This window comes from Ooceraea biroi, chromosome 5 (assembly GCF_003672135.1).
Source record: "Ooceraea biroi isolate clonal line C1 chromosome 5, Obir_v5.4, whole genome shotgun sequence".
NCBI lineage: Eukaryota > Metazoa > Arthropoda > Insecta > Hymenoptera > Formicidae > Ooceraea > Ooceraea biroi.
The window spans coordinates 4,617,651-4,637,680 of record NC_039510.1 but is presented as its reverse complement, the minus strand read 5'-3'; the positions used below and the strand labels follow the sequence as shown (position 1 = coordinate 4,637,680).

Below are 20,030 nucleotides of genomic sequence, written 5' to 3'. Positions count from 1 at the left end.
TTTGTACGGAAGGAGGGTGAAGGGAGTTTGAAGCTACGGCAGCGGGACTATGCAACAGGATATTTAATTAATTATTAACTCTGTATGCTTGTGCGCTTCATATAACAGATAACTAATAAACACGGCTCGGAAACATACATATTATATATACAATGCATTCCTTGAAGAAGTTATCAGCTGAATTAAATCCGTTGTAAAACGCAAAACGTGCGGAATAATTTTCGCGTGCAGCACACAGCGCAAATCCGGATTTGCAACATAGTTTACTATTTTAAGATTAATGCGAATTAAGGAGTTTGCATACGCCTGTGAAGTTTTCGTGCATGCTCCGCTGCAACTGAGAATTTAATCAATTAGTGATACTTAAAATTATATTAACTACTAAATTTATATTACAGAAGATACGTATCATTTCTTTCGATTACTCGATTCATTTGCCGGTACAAAATGAATGCGATAGTCGAATAATTGAGTCCATTTATGGCATTACCGGTGTCACATCGCGATACTGGTTTTTGATTGCGATTACGATCCACGCTTCCGCACGAACATTGATTAGATCCCGAAAGCATGGAGATGCATCGCAACGCTCGCATCAGGAAACTTAAAAAGGTGGGAAAGCATCAGTGTTGCTAGGATACAAAAGCATTCCGTTCTAATTTACGTCGCATCCGATCGGCTACTGCTGTTATTATCGTTCGAAAAGCCTCGTGCACACATCACCGTTTCCTATTCCTGTCGTCGACGTACGAAAAAATGGCTAAACGGCCCTGAAGTGCCGGCACTCAAGTCAGGAGTGATTAAATGTCAACGCCGTCGCGTCGCGGAATTTTCGAAGCGTAGTTTTCGACGCGTAATCTACGTCGCACGCAGGATGTCGACCATCGAGGGTTTTCCGTTGATGGACTATCCCCAGCATGCTCGATCTCCATTTAACAGAGATTATATTCTGGTCTTATCTGTTTCAATATCCGATATTCGAATTGCGGTTCCGCTGCGGTGGAATATCCTGTGGACGTTGTCTGTTAAAATAAAACTTATGTCGAATTAATCAAAATAATCTGGTTGCCGATAGACTTGAAGTTTAAAGATGAAATCCGATGATCTCGCACGTTATTTCTTCGTGTTCTCGGTCAGTGCGTTTACATACGAAAAATAAGCAGGCGTTGTTCGGTTTAACGTTGCGTACGTGATGTCGTGCTCACGGAAAGTCACAAATATGCAGGAAACTGCCACGTGATCGTTTAGAGCGGAACTTCCAGATTTTGGAATGCTTTAATACATATATGTACATGCAAGTGCAGAGTGCAGGACCAATTTGAGTTAGGTGATTACACACGAGAGTACCCCGTGCTCGAGATGCAATGCGAGCTTAAAGTAAACATGTAGTACCGTCATGGTGTATAATGAAATTAAACGGTGTTTGCGCGATACATGCGTCGCGCATAGATTTCGTGACAATTTATTAATAGCCGAGCAATGCATGTGAGCGCGATGGCCGAGTGTGGCAAATTTGTTTACATTGTTCGCCTTCCCTGTCATTAATAATGAACTTTGTTATCGCGCTAATGACACGATGTAATTATGGTTGCTTCGGACGTAAATTGATAATATCGCGGTAGAAACAACACGATCGTTTCGCAAATTATCGTAATAGGCAGAGAAAGAGCGGTAAGGAGAGGAGGGAGAAGAGAGACGCAGAGTCTCTAATTAATATTATTTATGTAACAGCGTTCTATCGTGAAAATCTAGCGTAATTGGCAGTTATACGATTTCATAGATACATGAATGATTTATTAAATACATGATTCATTAAATAATCATAAAGTATTTGTGCTTTATTCCAAATTAACGGTGCATGTCATTTGCTTGATACAATCATGCTTCAATTAAGATCAATATGATTAATTATCCTGTGAAACTTTTTATTTATTTACGCTGCGAAATGTGTATTGTTGATCTGAATTCGAGTATATAAATAATTATAACCGATGCGAATTCATTTGGATACAAATTACGGTTATTTTCATGTAGAAAGCCAGCATACTGTATATTGCGTAACATTTTATAAAACATTCATAACCTAAACTGTATATATATACAGGGTGAGGCACTTAAAACAGGCCACCTGAATATCTCGGCTGTTATTGGTGATAGAAAAAATGTGTCAGATCAAACTTGCATGGTTTCGAGGGACACATAATTTGTTCTAAATAGTTTTTTATTAGGTGGACGCGTAGAGGTCATATGAAGGTCAACTTCGTTTATTTAAATGGTATGATATGTTTTTTTACGTACCATCTAGTAGAGCGTTTGAAGATGCGCACATTGATCTACGGGTCAAAATCATTCAAGGTCACTGAAGGCCAACTGCAAGGGAAAATAATTTACTTTATATTGCCTAGAGTCCTCTGCTATTAAAAATACTGTAAACTCAGAAATGAAAAAGTTCTAGACCTTAGAAATTTTTTCTTTTTCCGAGAAGTTCTGAGTTGATGATATCATTATTTTTTATATTGCCTAGAGTTCTCTGCTATTGAAAGTACCGTAAATTCAGAAATGAAAAAGTTCTAGCCCTTAGAAATTGTTTCTTTTCCGAGAAGTTCTGAGTTGTTCATATCATTATTTCTTATATTGTCTAGAGTTCTCTGCTATTGAAAATACCGTAAATTCAGAAATGAAAAAGTTCTAGCCCTTAGAAATTGTTTCTTTTCCGAGAAGTTCTGAGTTGTTGTTATCATTATTTTTTATATTGCCTAGAGTTCTCTGCTATTGAAAATACCGTAAACTCAGAAATGAAAAAGTTCTAGCACTTAGAAATTTTAGCCTTCAGTGACCTTGAATGAGTGTGACCCGTAGATCAATGTGCGCATCTTCAAACGCTCTACTAGATGGTACGTAAAAAAACACATCATACCATTTAAAAAAACGAAATTGACCTTCATATGACCTCTACGCGTCCACCTAATAAAAAATTATTTAGAACAAATTACGTGTCCCTCGAAACCATGCAAGTTTGGTCTGACATATTTTTTTCTATCACCAATAACAGCCGAGATATTCAGGTGGCCTGTTTTAGGTGCCTCACCCTGTATATAAATATACATTTGTGTAGTCTAACAATAATCCATAAATTTGAACACGTTTATATAACGATAATTTGGCGTTTATTGTTATTTCGACAATATTGCTTACCATTTTATTCAATCGGTCCCGAAAAACAATGAAAGGGGCAGCGTTGTAAAATGTTTTTGTAATCTGTGCATAAGCGCATTTATTCACCGGATTCAGCGAATCGATCTCCGCTATTATTTTCCGTCTGTTCGTTCAGTTTTGCTCCGTTCGGCTGTACGCGGCGAAAACAATGAAGTCCGACGTCGGTAGACGGTAAAACTCACGGCCGAGTGCGCGATTTTGTAATATGTGGGTCAATCGTTTGCCGCGGGGACGCATGCATGCCTCAGCGTTTCACAAAGCCCGGAACAAAGTATTGTCTCTCAAACGCTCGCAGATATTCCGACTGAAGAAACGACTGGCTTTCTCGCTGGCGGATCTTCCTCTTTTTTCCCCCGTCTCGTCGCTCTGTCTCTTCATCTTTTTTCCGTCCTACACCAGGCGAGATATATGGAAACGTACGCGTACAACGAGCGTATATGGGCGAGCAATGGGCGTCGTAACGACTGCCAGGAATTTAATGAGAATTGGGTCAATCCCGTATGCATGTATATATATATATATATCCGTATGAGCAAGCGGACGAGCGGGTGCGGTTTATTAACAAAATGAATACGCCAAGCTTCGGCGTGGTTTTCGTCGACGTGCCATCCAAGATTGAAACACCAACGAGACATGTGCACGTACTGCGAGCCGTTCGTTGTGTCATTTTGAAGATAATTAATTTCGCATGAAACAGTAAGTCGCGGGGATCTGCGGAATCGGTCGCAGAAAATTCATTAAATTTCGGGAGCCGAAGAATTGCACCGAGAGGTTGCATCGTTCGCACGGTTACGAATTAATCCTCAATCGCTACAAAAAACTTACACGGGTAGTCGTTGCGACGAGATCGGTTTGATGCGGATAATGGAGCGTTATAATTTGTCCCCGATTTTTCATAACATTCTCTTTGGTAGCTCGAGCTCATAATAATCGGAGCGAGTTAATCTGGCCGATTACACAACGTTGGACTATATCTGGAAAGGCAGTACATAAGGAAAGAGAGAATTAAGAGATGGCCCGAGTACGAGATATTAATATCTCTTCGTCTCCTCGCGTGCGCCGGCCAGGTCATAGAACTACCACTCTGATCCCGTCGATATAACGGGCGTGTATAGCAACAATGCTGCGGCAGTTTCTGGCGAACGCAGTCGCCATTAACATTCATCTCGCTCGCAGCCGTTATCCGCGTAAGATCTCGAAATATCGCGCCGTGCAAAAAGTCGAGTACGAATGTGCAAGCGCGCGCACTCCCTCAAATATATTGCACTCTCGTACAGACTCCCTACTCAGTTCATGCAAACTCGGATCGGATTTGTCAGGATTATTTCCCGCGTACGATAGATTTGAGCATGTGGGCCGCACAGTCAGAAACTCTAGTATTTGTTCGTCTTTGATGGTCACCGTTTGCCTTGCAGATCGAAATAAACTACGATCTCATCTTCGCCGCACGGAGTGGAGTCGTATCGCGCCCAATGTCGCCATACAACGGTTGCCTCTATTCCTCCTGTTCCTTTTTACCTGGCGGTGTCCACTCGTGAATTCTACGGTTTCGTTCGGTATGCCGGCGAGAGGCAATTTCAAAGGGCAATATCCCTGTGTCCCGTGATGGAGCTGTCTCGTTACCGGCGCGAAGTCGTTTTACGATGGTGTGCACGGAGAACTCGGTGCCCTCCCTTCGTGCCTCGTTGGTCTCTTTCTCTTGAGGCGCAAGGTGCTTCCGCAGGAGAATGTCCATGCCCGCAAAGAGAAGCCGCAACAAAGGCGGCCGAGTAATTTCTAGTAGCGGCACGACAAACATTGCCGAGATTGCTATGTATTGTTACGAGCGGGCGAGGGCTTTCCTTCGAGAACGCAGTCGAGCAACTTCGTTTGTACTTTTATACTCGGAAACCAGTTGCGAAGGGAATGAAAGGGAATGAGTACCGCCCCCGAATTTTAATTGCTGATCAAAAGTCACAGGTGATGAAGAAACTCGCGACGCTTCTCAAGTGACGACCTCCTTGCTTTGACTTACTTTGAGAGAAGATTTGCTAAAAAACCAAGAAAATGGAATAAAATTTTCTATTGGTAAAATGGAAATTCGTGTAAGGTAATACATTTAAAGTATTTTCCCTGAATTTTAGAAAATCCGATTTTATTATTATCTAGCGAGTTTCGACTAGAAAGAGACTTCGGACTTACTTTAGATTTTCCGCGAATGTACCGTGAGTGAAATCACGAATTATGAGCGTGATATATCTTGTGCGTGACAATGTATGCAACAAATTGTATAAACTTGAAGTAAGCTCGAGGCTTCTCATATTTTCCTCGGAGGAAGCGGGAGAGATCTTTCTTTCTCGTGGATAGACACGTGGTAGACGTATATCTCCGTAGCACACCTCGTTGGAGATGCGTTCGTGTGTAATAACAATAAAGCGAGAACAGAAGTTGCTGCGGAGCGTTTTCGAATCTAGCGTTGACCGGAAGTTTCCGGCAGGAAGCGAGTTGCCGCGCCGCCGGAAATGACACCACTGTCCCGCATTTTCCACCCTGTGGCACCGTGATGCTCCTCTTGGTGTGTAATCATTTGGAGTGCTTCGTGATAGTCATTCTTTTTTTTCTGTCTCTCAACGCAATCGTCCGAAGTGCGTTCATCCGCTTTTTCGATCGACATTTTTGCGAACAGCATAGCGATTTTGGCGTCACGTATGGAACGATATTTCCAATGCGTTTTACATTTCGGTAGAATTTCCGATGCGAATGCGAGATGCGAATTAAAGCATAAAACACGATTTAACGCATTCGTTGAGCAGCTGAAAATGTAAAAAATTAAACCATTGCACGCTCGAAAGACTGCGCCGATAAAAGTTACTGGTCCATGAACGTTTCAAGATATCAAACGCGTTCTCTGTAAATTAGGATGTGCAGTATAACATGTCGCTTTATCGACATTTTGATTTCTATTGATAATAATGTTTGAAAATTAATTTAACTTGGCATGCGGAAGAGGACACGTACGTCGCGTGAAATATGCGTGGGGGAGCAAATTCGATGATTTATTCGACAAGCGGGGTGTTCACAGGATTTCACGTATTTCACTTCTACCTTTGTTCTACAAAATCAGTGGATTATTATTAATTCACTTCTGTCATTACGACACCGTGTTAGAAGGTAACGTTTTCAACATTACAGAAACGTTAAGCTTCTTTTGGAAAAAATTATAGTTCACATTTTTGCATGAAGAATAATACCATAAACTATCACGAAAAAGCGTCGCACTATAAAACACCGCATTGCTACGCGAATATATTTTTTCTATATTCGATGTGAGAGTGCATAAGTTATGGAGTTTAAACACGAACCGTACGAACGAATTCCACTCTTTCCGTTCGCACCGATCGAACCGTTCAATGCGAGAAATACCGTATTTTATCGCTGCCCGGCAAAGCTGTCTGGCATAATGCGTGCGCGTAGAAAAGTGCAGTGGATGTTCTAGCGTGAATAATCGATTTCTATGGTTAAGCCGATCTTCCGCGATCCGTGTATTTATTTTTAAATCCTACCATCTATTTCCACCCTCGCGCTCCGTTGAGCTCTCTCCCTTCATCTCGCGGATGATTGCGTGGTTCTCCTTGGATCATGAAATAGTATTCAAGAGTCCGGGAAGTTCTGTCATTTCGTACGCGACGTAGCGAAGCACTCGCGAATTTAGTGGCGCGACTTTAATATTCCTTCTTCGCCGTTGATAGACTTTAAATTTTACCGTAACCACGTTTATGCAGTTAAATGCGGTTTTTCTCTTTCAACGTCGATGCTCGCTCGAGCATTCCGCTCCGCTCTCAGGCTTTTCTTCCCCTTCGTCATTCGCTCCGTCATTCTTCGGTGCACTTTTACCCTCTTTCGCTCTCCTCGAAGAATCTGCACACCTGCCACGTAAACTTATTTGAATGTCCCGTGTCAATGAACTCAACTGTTTCTTATTGCGATAAGAGTAAATTGAATGTTGATGGAAAATCTGCGAAAATAAATATAATTGAATCACGAATCGTCGACAGTTTTATGAAGAAATTATCGATGAAGAGTGGTAGTATTTATTAGATTGTATATACCTACGTGCATCTAATTAAATACGAGGGCGTAACGTTAATTATGACAAAACGTTATTTTTTACTTATTTTAACGGAGTCTGCTAATTTTTTCGGCGGATTTATTAGCTCACTATGTTTTCGGATTTTCATGTGCTTTCCATTTTTTTTCTGGGATAGAGCACGTTAAAATATAGCTTAAAGAGATTGTTGGTGCTAGTTACATATTATCTCCACCTGGAACGACCCTAAATTCCTCTTCGCATTAACAAAAGCGTATAATCGCGAAGAGGGAACGGGACATTTTATTGCATCGTAAAACATTATTGTTTGCTTTTCTTATGAATAGTAATGAATAGCAAACTGCCCTGTGCTTGTTGTAAAATACTTACCGTGTGCTGTACCCGTGGCGAGCTCAAGTATGAAATACCCGCGAAAACGGAGGATCAGACCCGTGAACGTTGCAGTTGAAACATAGGTTTAAAATAATTAATTAAAAAAATTATATAATTAATAATAAAAAATTAAATATTTACGAGAAGTTACATAAGGCGATGTCGTACGTAATAACAATTCTGTTTTTCTTTTAGACACTTCTTTTAACGGTTATAGAAGATTTATGTCACGCCATTATAGCGCACCCCTCACATCTCGTAAACAAGCAATTTTTCAAATACAAGTGCCTTCCTTTCTTAAGATCTCGTAGCTTCGTAGCTCGTTCTCATTTACTTCGGAGTGTCGTGTCAAAGCGCGAGCCGACTTTCTTCGGAGAGACGGAGCGTCCACAATTTCGCTGATAAACGGGATGCGAACGCTGACGGTGCTTCGTCATTGTCGACGTTCATGCCTCAATTACCCCAATTTATATTCACACCGGTGAATATATCGGCGCGCTCGTAAAATCTCCAGAAAAACCAGCTCTCTCGTTTGCCGCCTATCTCGGAACGTAAAAGTCAGCCTTCGCCTGTCCTCCTCGTACGATCAATTTTATTTTCGCGCTATATTGCTGGCTTTCTTCATCACGGTCATCCTCTTTCCTCGGACTTGTTATTATGCCATTATTCGTGCGGTGTGGAAGCGCGTACCAACGCGGGACACATTCCGGGTCACGGGCGATCACGAATAACTTATATATCATCGGCGATCTGTCGGTGTGCCAGAATTCAGGCCAGAATCGAGTCCGGCGGAACAATTCGCGCGCAGGAATGATAACCCGGCAAAAAGACGGTGAACGTCTATTAATCGCGTGCATTTTATCTGCCGCCGACGTTGCAGAAAGAGTTCTCTCTCGGCTTCCTCCGCTGGGAATCGGGACATATCCGGAAGATGGAAATTGTTGCCCTCGCTTTTAGTCCGGAAAGCACCCGTTTCATTTTCGCCTTTCCGATTATTCGCAGCGGTGGATTATTGCGCGTCAGAAAGTTTGAACCTCGCGGGGTCTCAAAATGCAGGGATTTAACTTTATTTTGATGGGATGGTACTTGAATGAAAACTCAGGCTTCACATAGGAAAGCTCCTAAAATTTCCTTGATGAGAATATTTAGCGGTAAATGTTGACAGCAATTTCAAAAGCAGTTATATGTAAATATATCAGTCTCGTTTATGTTTGGGATCCTTCGGCATGCGCTCCAGCATTGGTTTTCTTTTCTTCCTCCCTTTCCCGGATCCCTTCGTCCGTCCCGATTACACGTCCACTTGGCCACAAATCTCCGATACGCAATGCAAAGCACGAAACGTCCCACCGAAACTTACAAATTGGTTCGATGCACCCGGAAATCTCCCGCGAGCGCGACGGTGCATTTGAATGGGAAACGCAGGTTGGAACGGATATATTTATGCGCCATCCCAGAATCATGCAAACACGATCGATGTCCGAACGGATTATCCTCGTCCTGCAGCTCGCAGGCGATTCTTGTCACGCGATCCTCCAGATATCTGCTCGAAACTTTAGTCATCTATTATATCAGCGCCAAGATGCCGTTCTGTCGACGAGTATTGACAACGCGTCGTGGTTGATTGGGGATCTCGGAGAGGCGCGAAAGAGTGCGATATAATTCCACGTCACGACAGAAAACTTCATTTACGTTTACCGAGGTATAAATTTACCATAACTTGTATGCATCGGCGAGTACGTGTCTGTGTGCGTGATGCCTAAGAGAAGAAAAAAAAGTGCAACCATTGTAGAAATATAAAAGCAACGGAGCAATTGATTAAAATACAAATTGGTCGATATCGCTAACAATAACGGTTTATTCAAACGACGTGGTTGACGTGGAGATGCAAACCACGCGCCCAGTGGAACTGCAAAATTTTCAATTAAATGGACTGTGTAATGCATTTTGCATTTAGATGCTAACCGCTCACAGGAAAATTGTTTTGTAACAGTTTTGCTACCGCTCGTCGCGCACTGACGCGTTCTATTCTCCAATAGAGAATGCGTACCCCGCGCGATTTTTGTTTGTTATAAACGCGTGCAAACTAAAGTACGTAAACGCCCAGTGACTTCATGTTCCGCGATTCGATGTTTGTAATATCAGAATCCCGAATTTTGCAGTTGACATTGTTTCGCGAGCAATAACTGACGACGTAATGCAATAACGTTTTTGATACCTTCGTTAAAGTTGTACCGCGAATCCAATATCCACTATCGTAAGCTTCTTTTAGAAATAGCAATTTTTTATTTTTTTGAGAAAGAAATATTTTATGGAAAATTTTTAACAGTTTTGTTGAATATTGATAACATATTTTAAAGAGTAAATCGGGAATAATGGAATATAATTGTATTTATATTTAGCCTTATTATAATCATTGTGTGTGATTATAATCACGTGGTTCATATTTTTATGATGCACAATTCTTTCAACAATTATGATTTGCTTGCAAAAGCTCGCAAAAATTCGATGCTCCATATATACTCACTTCCGTCGCGGATAATATCGCGAAGATCAAGCACAAGAAACTATAATACCCAAGAAGCTTAAGGAGTTTAACGAGCATATGATGAACTCTCATTCCTCGTCGTACGATTAATTTGATTATTGCCGGAGAAACAGACTTCATACTCATTTTCGCGCGATAATGAATTTAAAAAAAGAATTCTTTGCGCTGCTCGGAATTCCCAGTTTGTTACGCAACTCAACTTTTAATTAAAGTGATCTTCCTGATATAAATCCAGCCTCGTTTCTGTGATGAAGGCGGAATTATTACGTTCAACTGTATTTCTTGCAATCCGATTATTTGCGGGTATCGGGAAATATAAATTGCTGCGCGTTTTCTTTTAATTAGTACAGAAGTCTTCTCTTATTCCTTTTTCAATCTAATATTTATTTCTTATCGTTCTCGTATTATGTACTATTGCGAAAGGACATATATTATTTGAACAGTAATTAATCACATGCACACAGATTAAAATCAAACGCATAATTCTTACTTTAATTAAACTTGTTTCATTTAATCACCTACAAGCAAAGAATTTTATTTCTATTCAATGCTTCGAAAATATTATCATGTTATTCAAAAGTAAGTCAGTCCGTACCAGTTAAACGTCAACATTACAAATGAGATCGGATGTTTTGTGTAACAAATAACAAATTACGCATTGTAACGTACAGATTGAATTTGTGTCAGTCAAGATACATTATTTTTTATAGAAATTGAGTTCAACAACGCTGGGAATTTTAGTCGAAAATATTTTTAGGAAATAAAAGACGAAAATACCAAAGAATGTTATTTCATTAATATATCAGCTAAATGGATGAAAAAAACAGATTTTATGAAATTACATCCGTCTTCGGGAAAAGAGAGGGAAACTGGGATAAAAGAAAAATCCGAATATAACGATAAATGTACATCGGCCATTTATTATTGATCTTGAATTTAGATTCAACTTATCTCTTGACAGAGCGAGGCTACAATGTCGTGTAATCCACCTGTGAGATTTTATCTCATACACTCGTTTCAAAACGAGAAACCAGTAGACCGAGGCACAATCGTGCGCAATGCATTTATCCCCGGCGAGAGGAAGAATTGCGCGATTTCTACAATAGCTGTCTCATTGAAACAGGAGTTTTCTGGTTCTTTGTAAATTGACTTTATCTTTTCTGAATTGAACCTCTTCAATCCATCTCACAATCCTAATGACACTCGCTAATGATCTATGCTAATTTTACGTGCTTCCACTTAGCATTCTTCACTTGCTGGCCTCAATGTGTACACGAAGAATATAATTATTAATATTTATCGAACGTATATTCCGTGTCATATATAATGCTATTTGTACATAACATCAGACTTACGAATTAATTAACAAATGGAAGAAGACAAAGATTATTATCCACGTTAAATTACGCGGACATACGAAATAATTAATTAACTAAAATAATAACTTTTAGTTTAAAGCAGTCGTACTATTAATCGTAATTTCTCGGAATCGATGCGAGTGTGATTGGCAAACGTTACACAGTTCGCCAGGAATCGCGTTGTAACACTGCCATTTACAAAACGACGTACAATGCGACGGAGCAGAGTGCAATCGGCGATGCACGCCAGTCACGTTAATGTACAATCGAGTTGCAGCGCATCGTTTGCCGATTTGTATTTTTCATGCGCCTGTCAAAAAGCACTCGAACTGGATTCGATCATTTTTCTCCGCTCTGCCACTTAGCCCTTTCGCACGACGTTAAACCGTGAAACACGCATTAAACGGCGCTTAATTGCCGTGGCGAACGGGCGCGCAATGTTAATAGCTCGATTGAAATTGCAGCAGCGCGGGCGCAGTAAGCCGCAATTGACTGAGTGTTAGCCACGAATCAGCGATGCAGCGTGCATCGTGCAGCAACGATACTCGACGATCAACAAAGGGTTCGTCAATGTTGCGCGCTCGTGCAATGTTGCGCGCAATATTACATCGCCAGAACAGTCTCGCGATTCGTATCGATAATATGATTAAGTATAACGACGAATAATCAAGCCATCTCACGAGAATTCTCCTCACCGGGAACTTTGTCTTCGTCGTACAATCTTTACTGGTCCCACAGTTAATCTCTCCTAAATAAAGTCTTCGTCCAGCGTCGGAAAAAAAGTCTTTCGAGAAAATCCGCGAGATTTTCAGTTTAAGGAAATTATGCAATTTTGCTCAGATGTGATCCGCGATTCATGAGTATTAGCATGAAAGGGAAAACGGAGCGGCAGGAACGCGGGGACCTCGTGCCTCTAATCTCGGATGATCACGTTCATAATTACCGTCGATAATGAGCGCGTCGTTCATGCTCGGTTTACGCATTACGAGCATCGCTCGCACGCGCGCTCGTGCTCACCGCGTTTCAATTTCGATGTGGTTCCTCTTATTTCGAGGCAATTATCGAGCGTAGCGACAATTTTCGATCAGTATCGCGCGGTGTTCGATTGCCTCGAGATGAATTGGGCGGATAACGCGGGGTGATATTATTTGCCCTTTGATCGGGGCCCCCGCTAAGTGGCAAGAAAATCTACAAATTGCACAAAGTCGATCGTTGCCGGCGGCTGTGCCGGGAAATTGCGGTACGTTCGCCGAGAGCGTATCTCGCCGCGAATTAACGATGCAACTGGTAGTACCTGACGTGCTACGTGATCAACGAAGGGCTCTGTCAGCGTTTGTATTATTATCGATTTAAAGCACGGGAGAAAAATGCTGCACGTTAGCGCACGATCGTGCGAATCGATTCGCAAAATTGGACGGAATTTTTTGGCGCAAAAATCGAAGCGTTGTCATGTCCACCGAAATTACACCGGGATGCCGTGTGGTTTACACGTGGAAATTGGATGTGATTACAAAAAGGGAAATCGTTTCGGCACTTGAACGTCCGGTCCGTCCATAATTTGCGATAGCAACGGCTGCAACAAATCATTGTAGTTTTTATTGAAAAAGGGGACAGGACGTGTTTTATTTATTTTTCAGCAATCTGTTTCGCTTTATACGATAGCTTTACGATTTTGATAACTATTTATTTACTACGCACGTGAATACTGGGTATGTGCTGCGAACACGAGAAATGCACGTATACGATTTTCGAAATAGTTCAATTAACAATTCGATTTTTGTCTTCGAAATTTTCAAGACTCATAATGATTTATTTATTAATGTTTTATCTTCGGATTAACTTTTATATGAATATGCGAATGTTTATATGGTTTCGTTCTTCCCTATAAACATATACGTACGCATTCATTATATGCGTGTATATATAAGCGATCTAATGTTTCATTTATTCCTCCGCCTCCGCGACATTTGATCTTACTTTAGCCAAGATGGATCTTTGCCGGCGTAAGGCGCCTTTCGCGTGATCCTCTTTGACGAAACTTTATTCATTTCGGTCCCTGTAATCTGGCTTAATTAAACTTCTACTTCTCACCCCGCGAGCTCTATCCGGCCTTCAAGGCGGATTAAACGAACGTATCACCTTAATCCATGCCGGATTCGGATCGAACGAAAAATTTAACGTCCGGTGGATTCGTCGCATTGCGCAACAACGTCGTTCAGCGCTGCGTTCGCCATCACGCAGCTAGACGGGGGATGGACAGCACGCGATAAAAAGAAGCAAGGGTAAAGTGGTTCGAGAAGGCGTTTGCGTTTTACGTGCGACTAAACTTCACTCCTTCTTGAAACTGCGTGTAAAAGCCGCTACGATTAAATGACGCGTCACGTTAGAGCCTCTCGTTTTTATCGTGCTTTTTGTCTGTACTGTTTGCACTGGATCTTCGTCCTAATAATTGCTCGTATAACGTCACTCTTTACTGCCGTCAGAATCGCAACTACCTGTGATGCAACTTGCAAAAGCTCACGGAAAGTTTCGTGAAATCCGCTCTGCTCTGCAAAGCTGTACGCGAAAATCAAATTAATTTTGTAGGATTCTCAGAAATGGAAATTTTCTCCGCACCGCAGAGAAAATAATAGGCATTGTTTCAGTGTCGGGGAATTCATATTGATTCGTCGATTATCGGAATTGTTTGAATTCGCATTAATTAATTCTCTTGTTCGATTCTCCAGCTGTAAGAAATGGCAAACGTTCGCTCAAAACAAACACATTGCGGGATTAAACAAAGTTTGAGATCCGTGTTGCGTCGCCTGCGTCCTCGTTGCAACATCGAAACTCGATATCACGCAAGCCGACGTCCCCAAGGAAAAAAGTGCGAAACGGCGAAAGTGCTAAATCAGTTGACGCTATATGCGTTTATCCCACACGCGCGCTTACACATAGCTGGTTAACTCGGTCGTGTATCTAAATATAGAGGATATATGAGCCACACTTATTTTGAAGGTGGCGTAAATGAAGTTTCGGGGAACAATTAATTTTCGGAAAGCACGAGTACGAATTGATGGCGTGTTCGTGCTCGCACCAGTTTCCCGAGGGTTGAGCTACATTTTTAAAATAAGCCTGTCGCATCGACGCTCTCACATCGGCACGACCAATGAGCTGAAGGTAAAAATACACGAGTTATTCTGGATATGGTTATCCGACATGCCGGAACATCTGTCTCTCCATTTACAAGCTGCGAAAAATAGTATCTTAATTTTTAGAAATTTCAAATTCTAGCGAGATTAAATTTTAGAGGTGTCTAAACAAATATTTTCTACTATTGTCGTGTCTCCTTTACGGATATTCTCTTAACAATTTCTTAGTCGGGTATTCCTTAACTGCATTACAGCGAGAAGAGTATCTTGAAAATTGAATCAAATGTTCTCCATCTTCTCGTTGGAATACGATCGATATTATCAAAGAAAAGTAGAATTACGTGTTCATAGTGTTGTTATTCGTGGGCTTTATCTTACTCACCGAGTACGAGTAGCAGCAGAACTTGTTGCGGGAGCCGAGCCACCATTGTCGGCTCGTCCGCTCGCACATCTATGAATTTAAATCGAGCGATCCCGCCGTGCCCCCTCGATTTTCCCGTCGCGATCGCCAGGGTCCGCCGCAACAACATTCATTTAATGTCCCGTCGGGCTTTCCCACGTGGCCGTACGCTTATTATCCAGCACAGTTTATTATTATCCAGCACCGCGCACGCACGGACTCGCTCCACTCGGCGCCGCCCCTGGCGAAGCACTTGTGCTGCACTCGGCGTTTCCTGTTCCGCCGCCAGTTCCACTCGCCGAATCCGGGGAAAGTTCCGGCACTCGGAAAAACAGCCACTCTCGTCGATCGCGTTCTCCCCCGCGCACATACATACACAGGCACGCATGCACGCACACGCGGGCACGCCCGATTAATTTCCCACGGCGACGTGATTCCTGAAATTCGTGGGAATTCAGCGCGAACCGAGAGGGGATGCGCGCGCGTGAGATCGCGCGAAACGCCCGGAGCGCGCGCGTTTCCGAAATGACGGCATTTTTTTGCTTTTTTCCCCGTCCTTTCCTCTCTTCCCTGTACAATCGGAACGCGATTTGGCCAGGTGGCCTGATATTAATCGGCCTGCGGCGCATTCACGTGCGGTAGGCACGATCGAGCCGCGCTCCAGGCCCGATATCTGTGCGCACATAAATATTTTAGGGACACGTTTGTGCCAAAGGGGTGTGCAGGGATGGCGGGTAAAGGACGGATGGACGAGGTGCCGAGAGATAGACTCGCGGGAAAAAATCATTTACAAGTGAAATACAGCTCGACACCGGATAGTATCGACGTGGCGAATTTAACGGGAGCGGTGGCGCGCCGGTGAGCGCTCTGTCGCCGACAGATGTTGGAAAGAAGACGGGTTGCAATACGAGGCGGGTTAAGGGTTAAGGGCTGTAGCGTACCTACGTGCACGCGAATACGTGTGAACGTACGGAATCCTGTGTGCGCCCCTCGCGTACCGCCGTGGCCTCTTTTGCGACAATTGTCCTCCCGGAGAGCCGAGGCGACGTCGGTTAAAATTGAAAACCGATAAACCCTTCCTCGCGCGAGTCATTCGATTGCCGTCGTCTTCGCGTTGCGCCTCGCCGGAAGCGATTAAAGACGTTCCATTTCCGAAAAGTACAATTTGTCGCGTACAAATCCATTTACCGTTACTGTCGCTTTTTTAGATCACGTAAATTTAGATCCTTCGTAAATTTTGTACGACTTGCAAAGCATGAAAAGTATGCCTTGTTATTATGTATTCCGATCTGGAGTGACAGATCCAAGTAATTCGTCAAGAATTTGCGGACTAACGCGACGCCTGTGGATGATGTAAACAGGATTACATTGAAATCGTGCAACGGAATAAGTCGCGCGTAATATCTGGCACGGTATTCTTGACAAGCAACTGACACAATCGACACACTTGCATTCGCGCGCACGTGCTGTGCGGAGGGTTTGTACTTTGCGAATAACGCGTGTCACATCCGCGAACGACGGAAGAAACGCCCGCGCGAAATAACCGAGTTACTATCGCGTGGAGAGATACGGGCAAAGGGATGGGCGGCGATCGAACGATGCTGCGATTCAGCGCAGATTACGGGGGTCGTTAATGGCTGTATCGGTTTAACGAATCGAGACACGGCGACGACGTTTCGCGACGTTCGCAGTTTTAATCCCGATTAAAATGCGAACGTGCGTCTCGCGCGAATGAGGGTGGTGTTCCTTGGAGTTCTTTCTCGCGTCCGCGCCGTTTCTGCCTCGCGTCGTTCTTTCTCGTACCCTATGCGGGTCTTCTTTTTCCCCGCGTGGAATAAAAACGGTCGTTTAGCTCGCGCCGCAGTGTCAACCAGAGCGGAGGTGAAAATCGCACGGCACTCGGCGACACAGCGGCGCCGCGAAGTGTCGCGCGAACACGGGCTTTCCGTTGGGGCTTCGTTCAATTTCGTGGGCGAATTATTTCGGCAATATTTTACGTAAATACTGTCGAAGATACATTCTCGAAACGCGAAATGCTGGGAAATAACGGGCTTTTTTATAATTTTATAAATTGCGGGAGAAAGGAGTGAAATAAAGTTTTTCTTTTATGTTTGTTGTGTCATGGAGGGAGCTTGCGTGACGAGGGGAAAGATCGCATAATAAGTGTCAAGCGAGAGTTGATTATTAAAAAAGAGTCACATTTATGTTAACGTAACTTTAATTTAATGTAACTTTACATTTATTCAGTGCCTTAATAGCACATCAAAATTGCGTTACCATAAAAATATTCATATTCATGGAAGGATGACATTAAAGTTAACAGTCCCCTGTTTTGTACATTTTTTGCATTAAAAGGTCTTCATATTGTTAGGGATCTTGCATTCTCGATACGCACACATTTTCTCTCTTTCTTTCCCTTTCTCGCTTTTTTCTGTTCGCGCATAACTGAATACATGATTCCACTCGGCAAGAATTCGGAACGAATTCCGTCTACATGCTTTCGGATGTCGTTGCAATTTTGTCGACCAATTCTCCGCCCTTGACACATTGCGTGCGAGAACTTTTTGAATGATTCCTAGGCAATATCCTTTTAAATTACATCCAATCCAATTAAATTACATCGTACGTGACAGCCTTCCTTCGATCACGCGTTAACGTTATCTGTAATCAAAGATTGCTGGAATTCGCAGACTGTCATTAAGTAGAAAGATTTTCGACCTCGACGAAAGCTTGCATTTCACTTTGTGCTTGCAGAAATGGCAGTTTTTCCGTGAAATAGCTGCGTTTCGATTTGCAGCGGGTTTTCCGGTATTTCCTATTCCTATTTCTATTCGCCGATTATATTTTTCAGATTCTATTCGCGATCGCGGAAAGAAAAGCGAAAAAAAAAATAATCGATTCGTTTTGAATAAATTTTGTGACACTCAGGGGAAAAAGTGGCATCACGTCAGACACGCACGACTCGTTTCGATTTTCCCCTCACACCGTATTTCTGCTAATTTATTTATTCATGAGCTTCGGTTTCCCGTAGATAAAATAGTATCTCGCAGAATTTATAATTATCAGAGTTTTTAAATATCGCACAGGCATCCCGGGACTCCTGTTGTTGCTCGCGTTTAAAACGCGGTATTAAACTGGGAAAAGTTTAGATAATTAGTTATCAACGATTCATTTGTTCATTAATTATTCGCGCTGCGTATTCGCTTAATGAAAGCACGAGGATTTCTTCGCAGTAACATCGCCGACAGAAGCGAGACGTGCATGGAATACTTGCGCTTGTTGTTCGCGCATTTAGACCCTTTCGCAGTCACATACAGCGCTCTTTGTATCAAGAAATAATTAAATAACTTTACTCGGCGTGAGAGTATCTTGACCAGAGATTTTCGAAATTCGAATAGTGTCATGTTTGAGAAGCACGACTTATGCAATTGGAAAGAATTCCGAAGAATGAAGAGAAATTGATCGGACGAACGAGTTTTCGCTGTCACACACGCGTGCCTGGAATACTTGACGTTTCTTTTCTTCGCACGGGTATTCCTTTTCAGCTGTCAGACGTGTCGCTCCCTTTGGAGGAGAGTCGGACACAGCCTCCGTTCATCAAGAATAGCCGTGGATTCATGCGCTTGCCGTTGTCTCTTTCTCTTTCTTTATCTTTTTCTTTCTTTCTCTCTCTTTGTGCATGTGCGTGCGCGCGGTGTGTCGACGCGATATGTAATCGGACGCAACACAACCCCCGAAAAGAATCTCGAAACTCCGTGAAACACGCAAGAACACCCTTACGTCATCGCGAAGTCCGTCGATTTTTCGGAGCCGCTCGCTCGCGACGATGGAACGATCTCGCGCTTCATCATCCCCCTCTGGTTTCACAATGATTTCTCGATTATCTTATCGAAGCTACTTTCGAAGCGACGAAGGCTCTCGAGGCCATCTGGCAAACTGCCGAGATTTTTCGCGGATATTTTTGTCGCGCGGACCACCGGAACGCGTTGCTCCGGATCGCGTCCACTGCGTGCTTTCCCGGGTGCGACTCGCGATCGTGGATACATACGAGAGAACGAGACTGGTCCAGGCGAGACGAGTGCCTGGTCGACGAGGCCGTATCCCCGAGGCACTCCGCTCGAAAACCCGAGCTCGATCACTGCTGATGATCACACCGCGCTTCCGTCCGACAAACACGCGCACTTTTCACTTGCCGTGACACGCACGCACGTACGTACGCACGCACGCATGCATGTATGCACGTACGTACGTACGCCTGCACGTGCTCCCGTTTCACCGAGTCAGCCGCGGCGTCGCGACGTCGCCGATCGAGCGAGCGAGTATTACGAGTTCGTCGCTCCACGATACGCCGCGCGCGGACTCCGACCGCCGACTGACTACTAGCCGCGGTTTGCACCCGGCAGCAGTCTCTCTGCTGTATCTCGGCGCGTTCGGCGCGACTCTTCCGGCGCCGTCTCCGTCGCACCGACGCATTATCCTCCCGAGACCTGGGGCTACACTTTTAGCGCGAAGCCCCTGTAAAAGCTGCCCCACAAAAGACATTTACTCCCAAGAAGGCATTTACGATAATAATTGCCTTTTTCTCGCTTTTGCCGGGTTTACGTCGAGATGCGCGCTCGACACGTTAGATGGGATGCACGTATTATCGTTACGATGGTTATTCTCGAGCCAGATGGTGATCTCGCAGGGATGACTCAACTCGCGATGCACGCGCTAAGAGGCATGGATTTGAGATGCAGGCATTCAACGATCTTCCTCTGCCCTGCTGAATGCAGAATAATGATTTAATCTTAATGATTTAATCTCGCGCTTGCCCCATTCTTTCCTTTGTAACGTTGTAATAAGATAGTAAACGGTCGGATCTTGTAGCCACGCTATGCATTATTCATAATGAAGGAAACGAAAAGCGCGCGCAAGCTCT

At 43.3% G+C, this 20,030-nt stretch overlaps 1 protein-coding gene across 3 annotated transcripts in view; it reads right to left on the bottom strand.

The window, feature by feature from the left end:
• LOC105287614 overlaps window positions 1-19,523 on the bottom strand; it is a 114,357-nt gene extending 94,834 nt beyond the window's left edge. For 2 of the 3 annotated variants that reach the window (XM_020034389.2, XM_020034388.2), the window contains exons 1-2: window positions 19,158-19,523; window positions 15,092-15,546 (exon numbers count right to left, since the gene is read on the bottom strand). In XM_020034389.2, coding sequence (XP_019889948.1) covers window positions 15,092-15,239 — 148 coding nt within the window. In that variant the 5' untranslated portion in view covers window positions 15,240-15,546; window positions 19,158-19,523. Of the gene's footprint in view, window positions 1-15,091; window positions 15,547-19,157 lie in introns of those variants that run through there. The other variant, XM_026969470.1, reaches the window with a different exon arrangement.
• Between the last annotated feature and the right edge of the window lie 507 nt (window positions 19,524-20,030).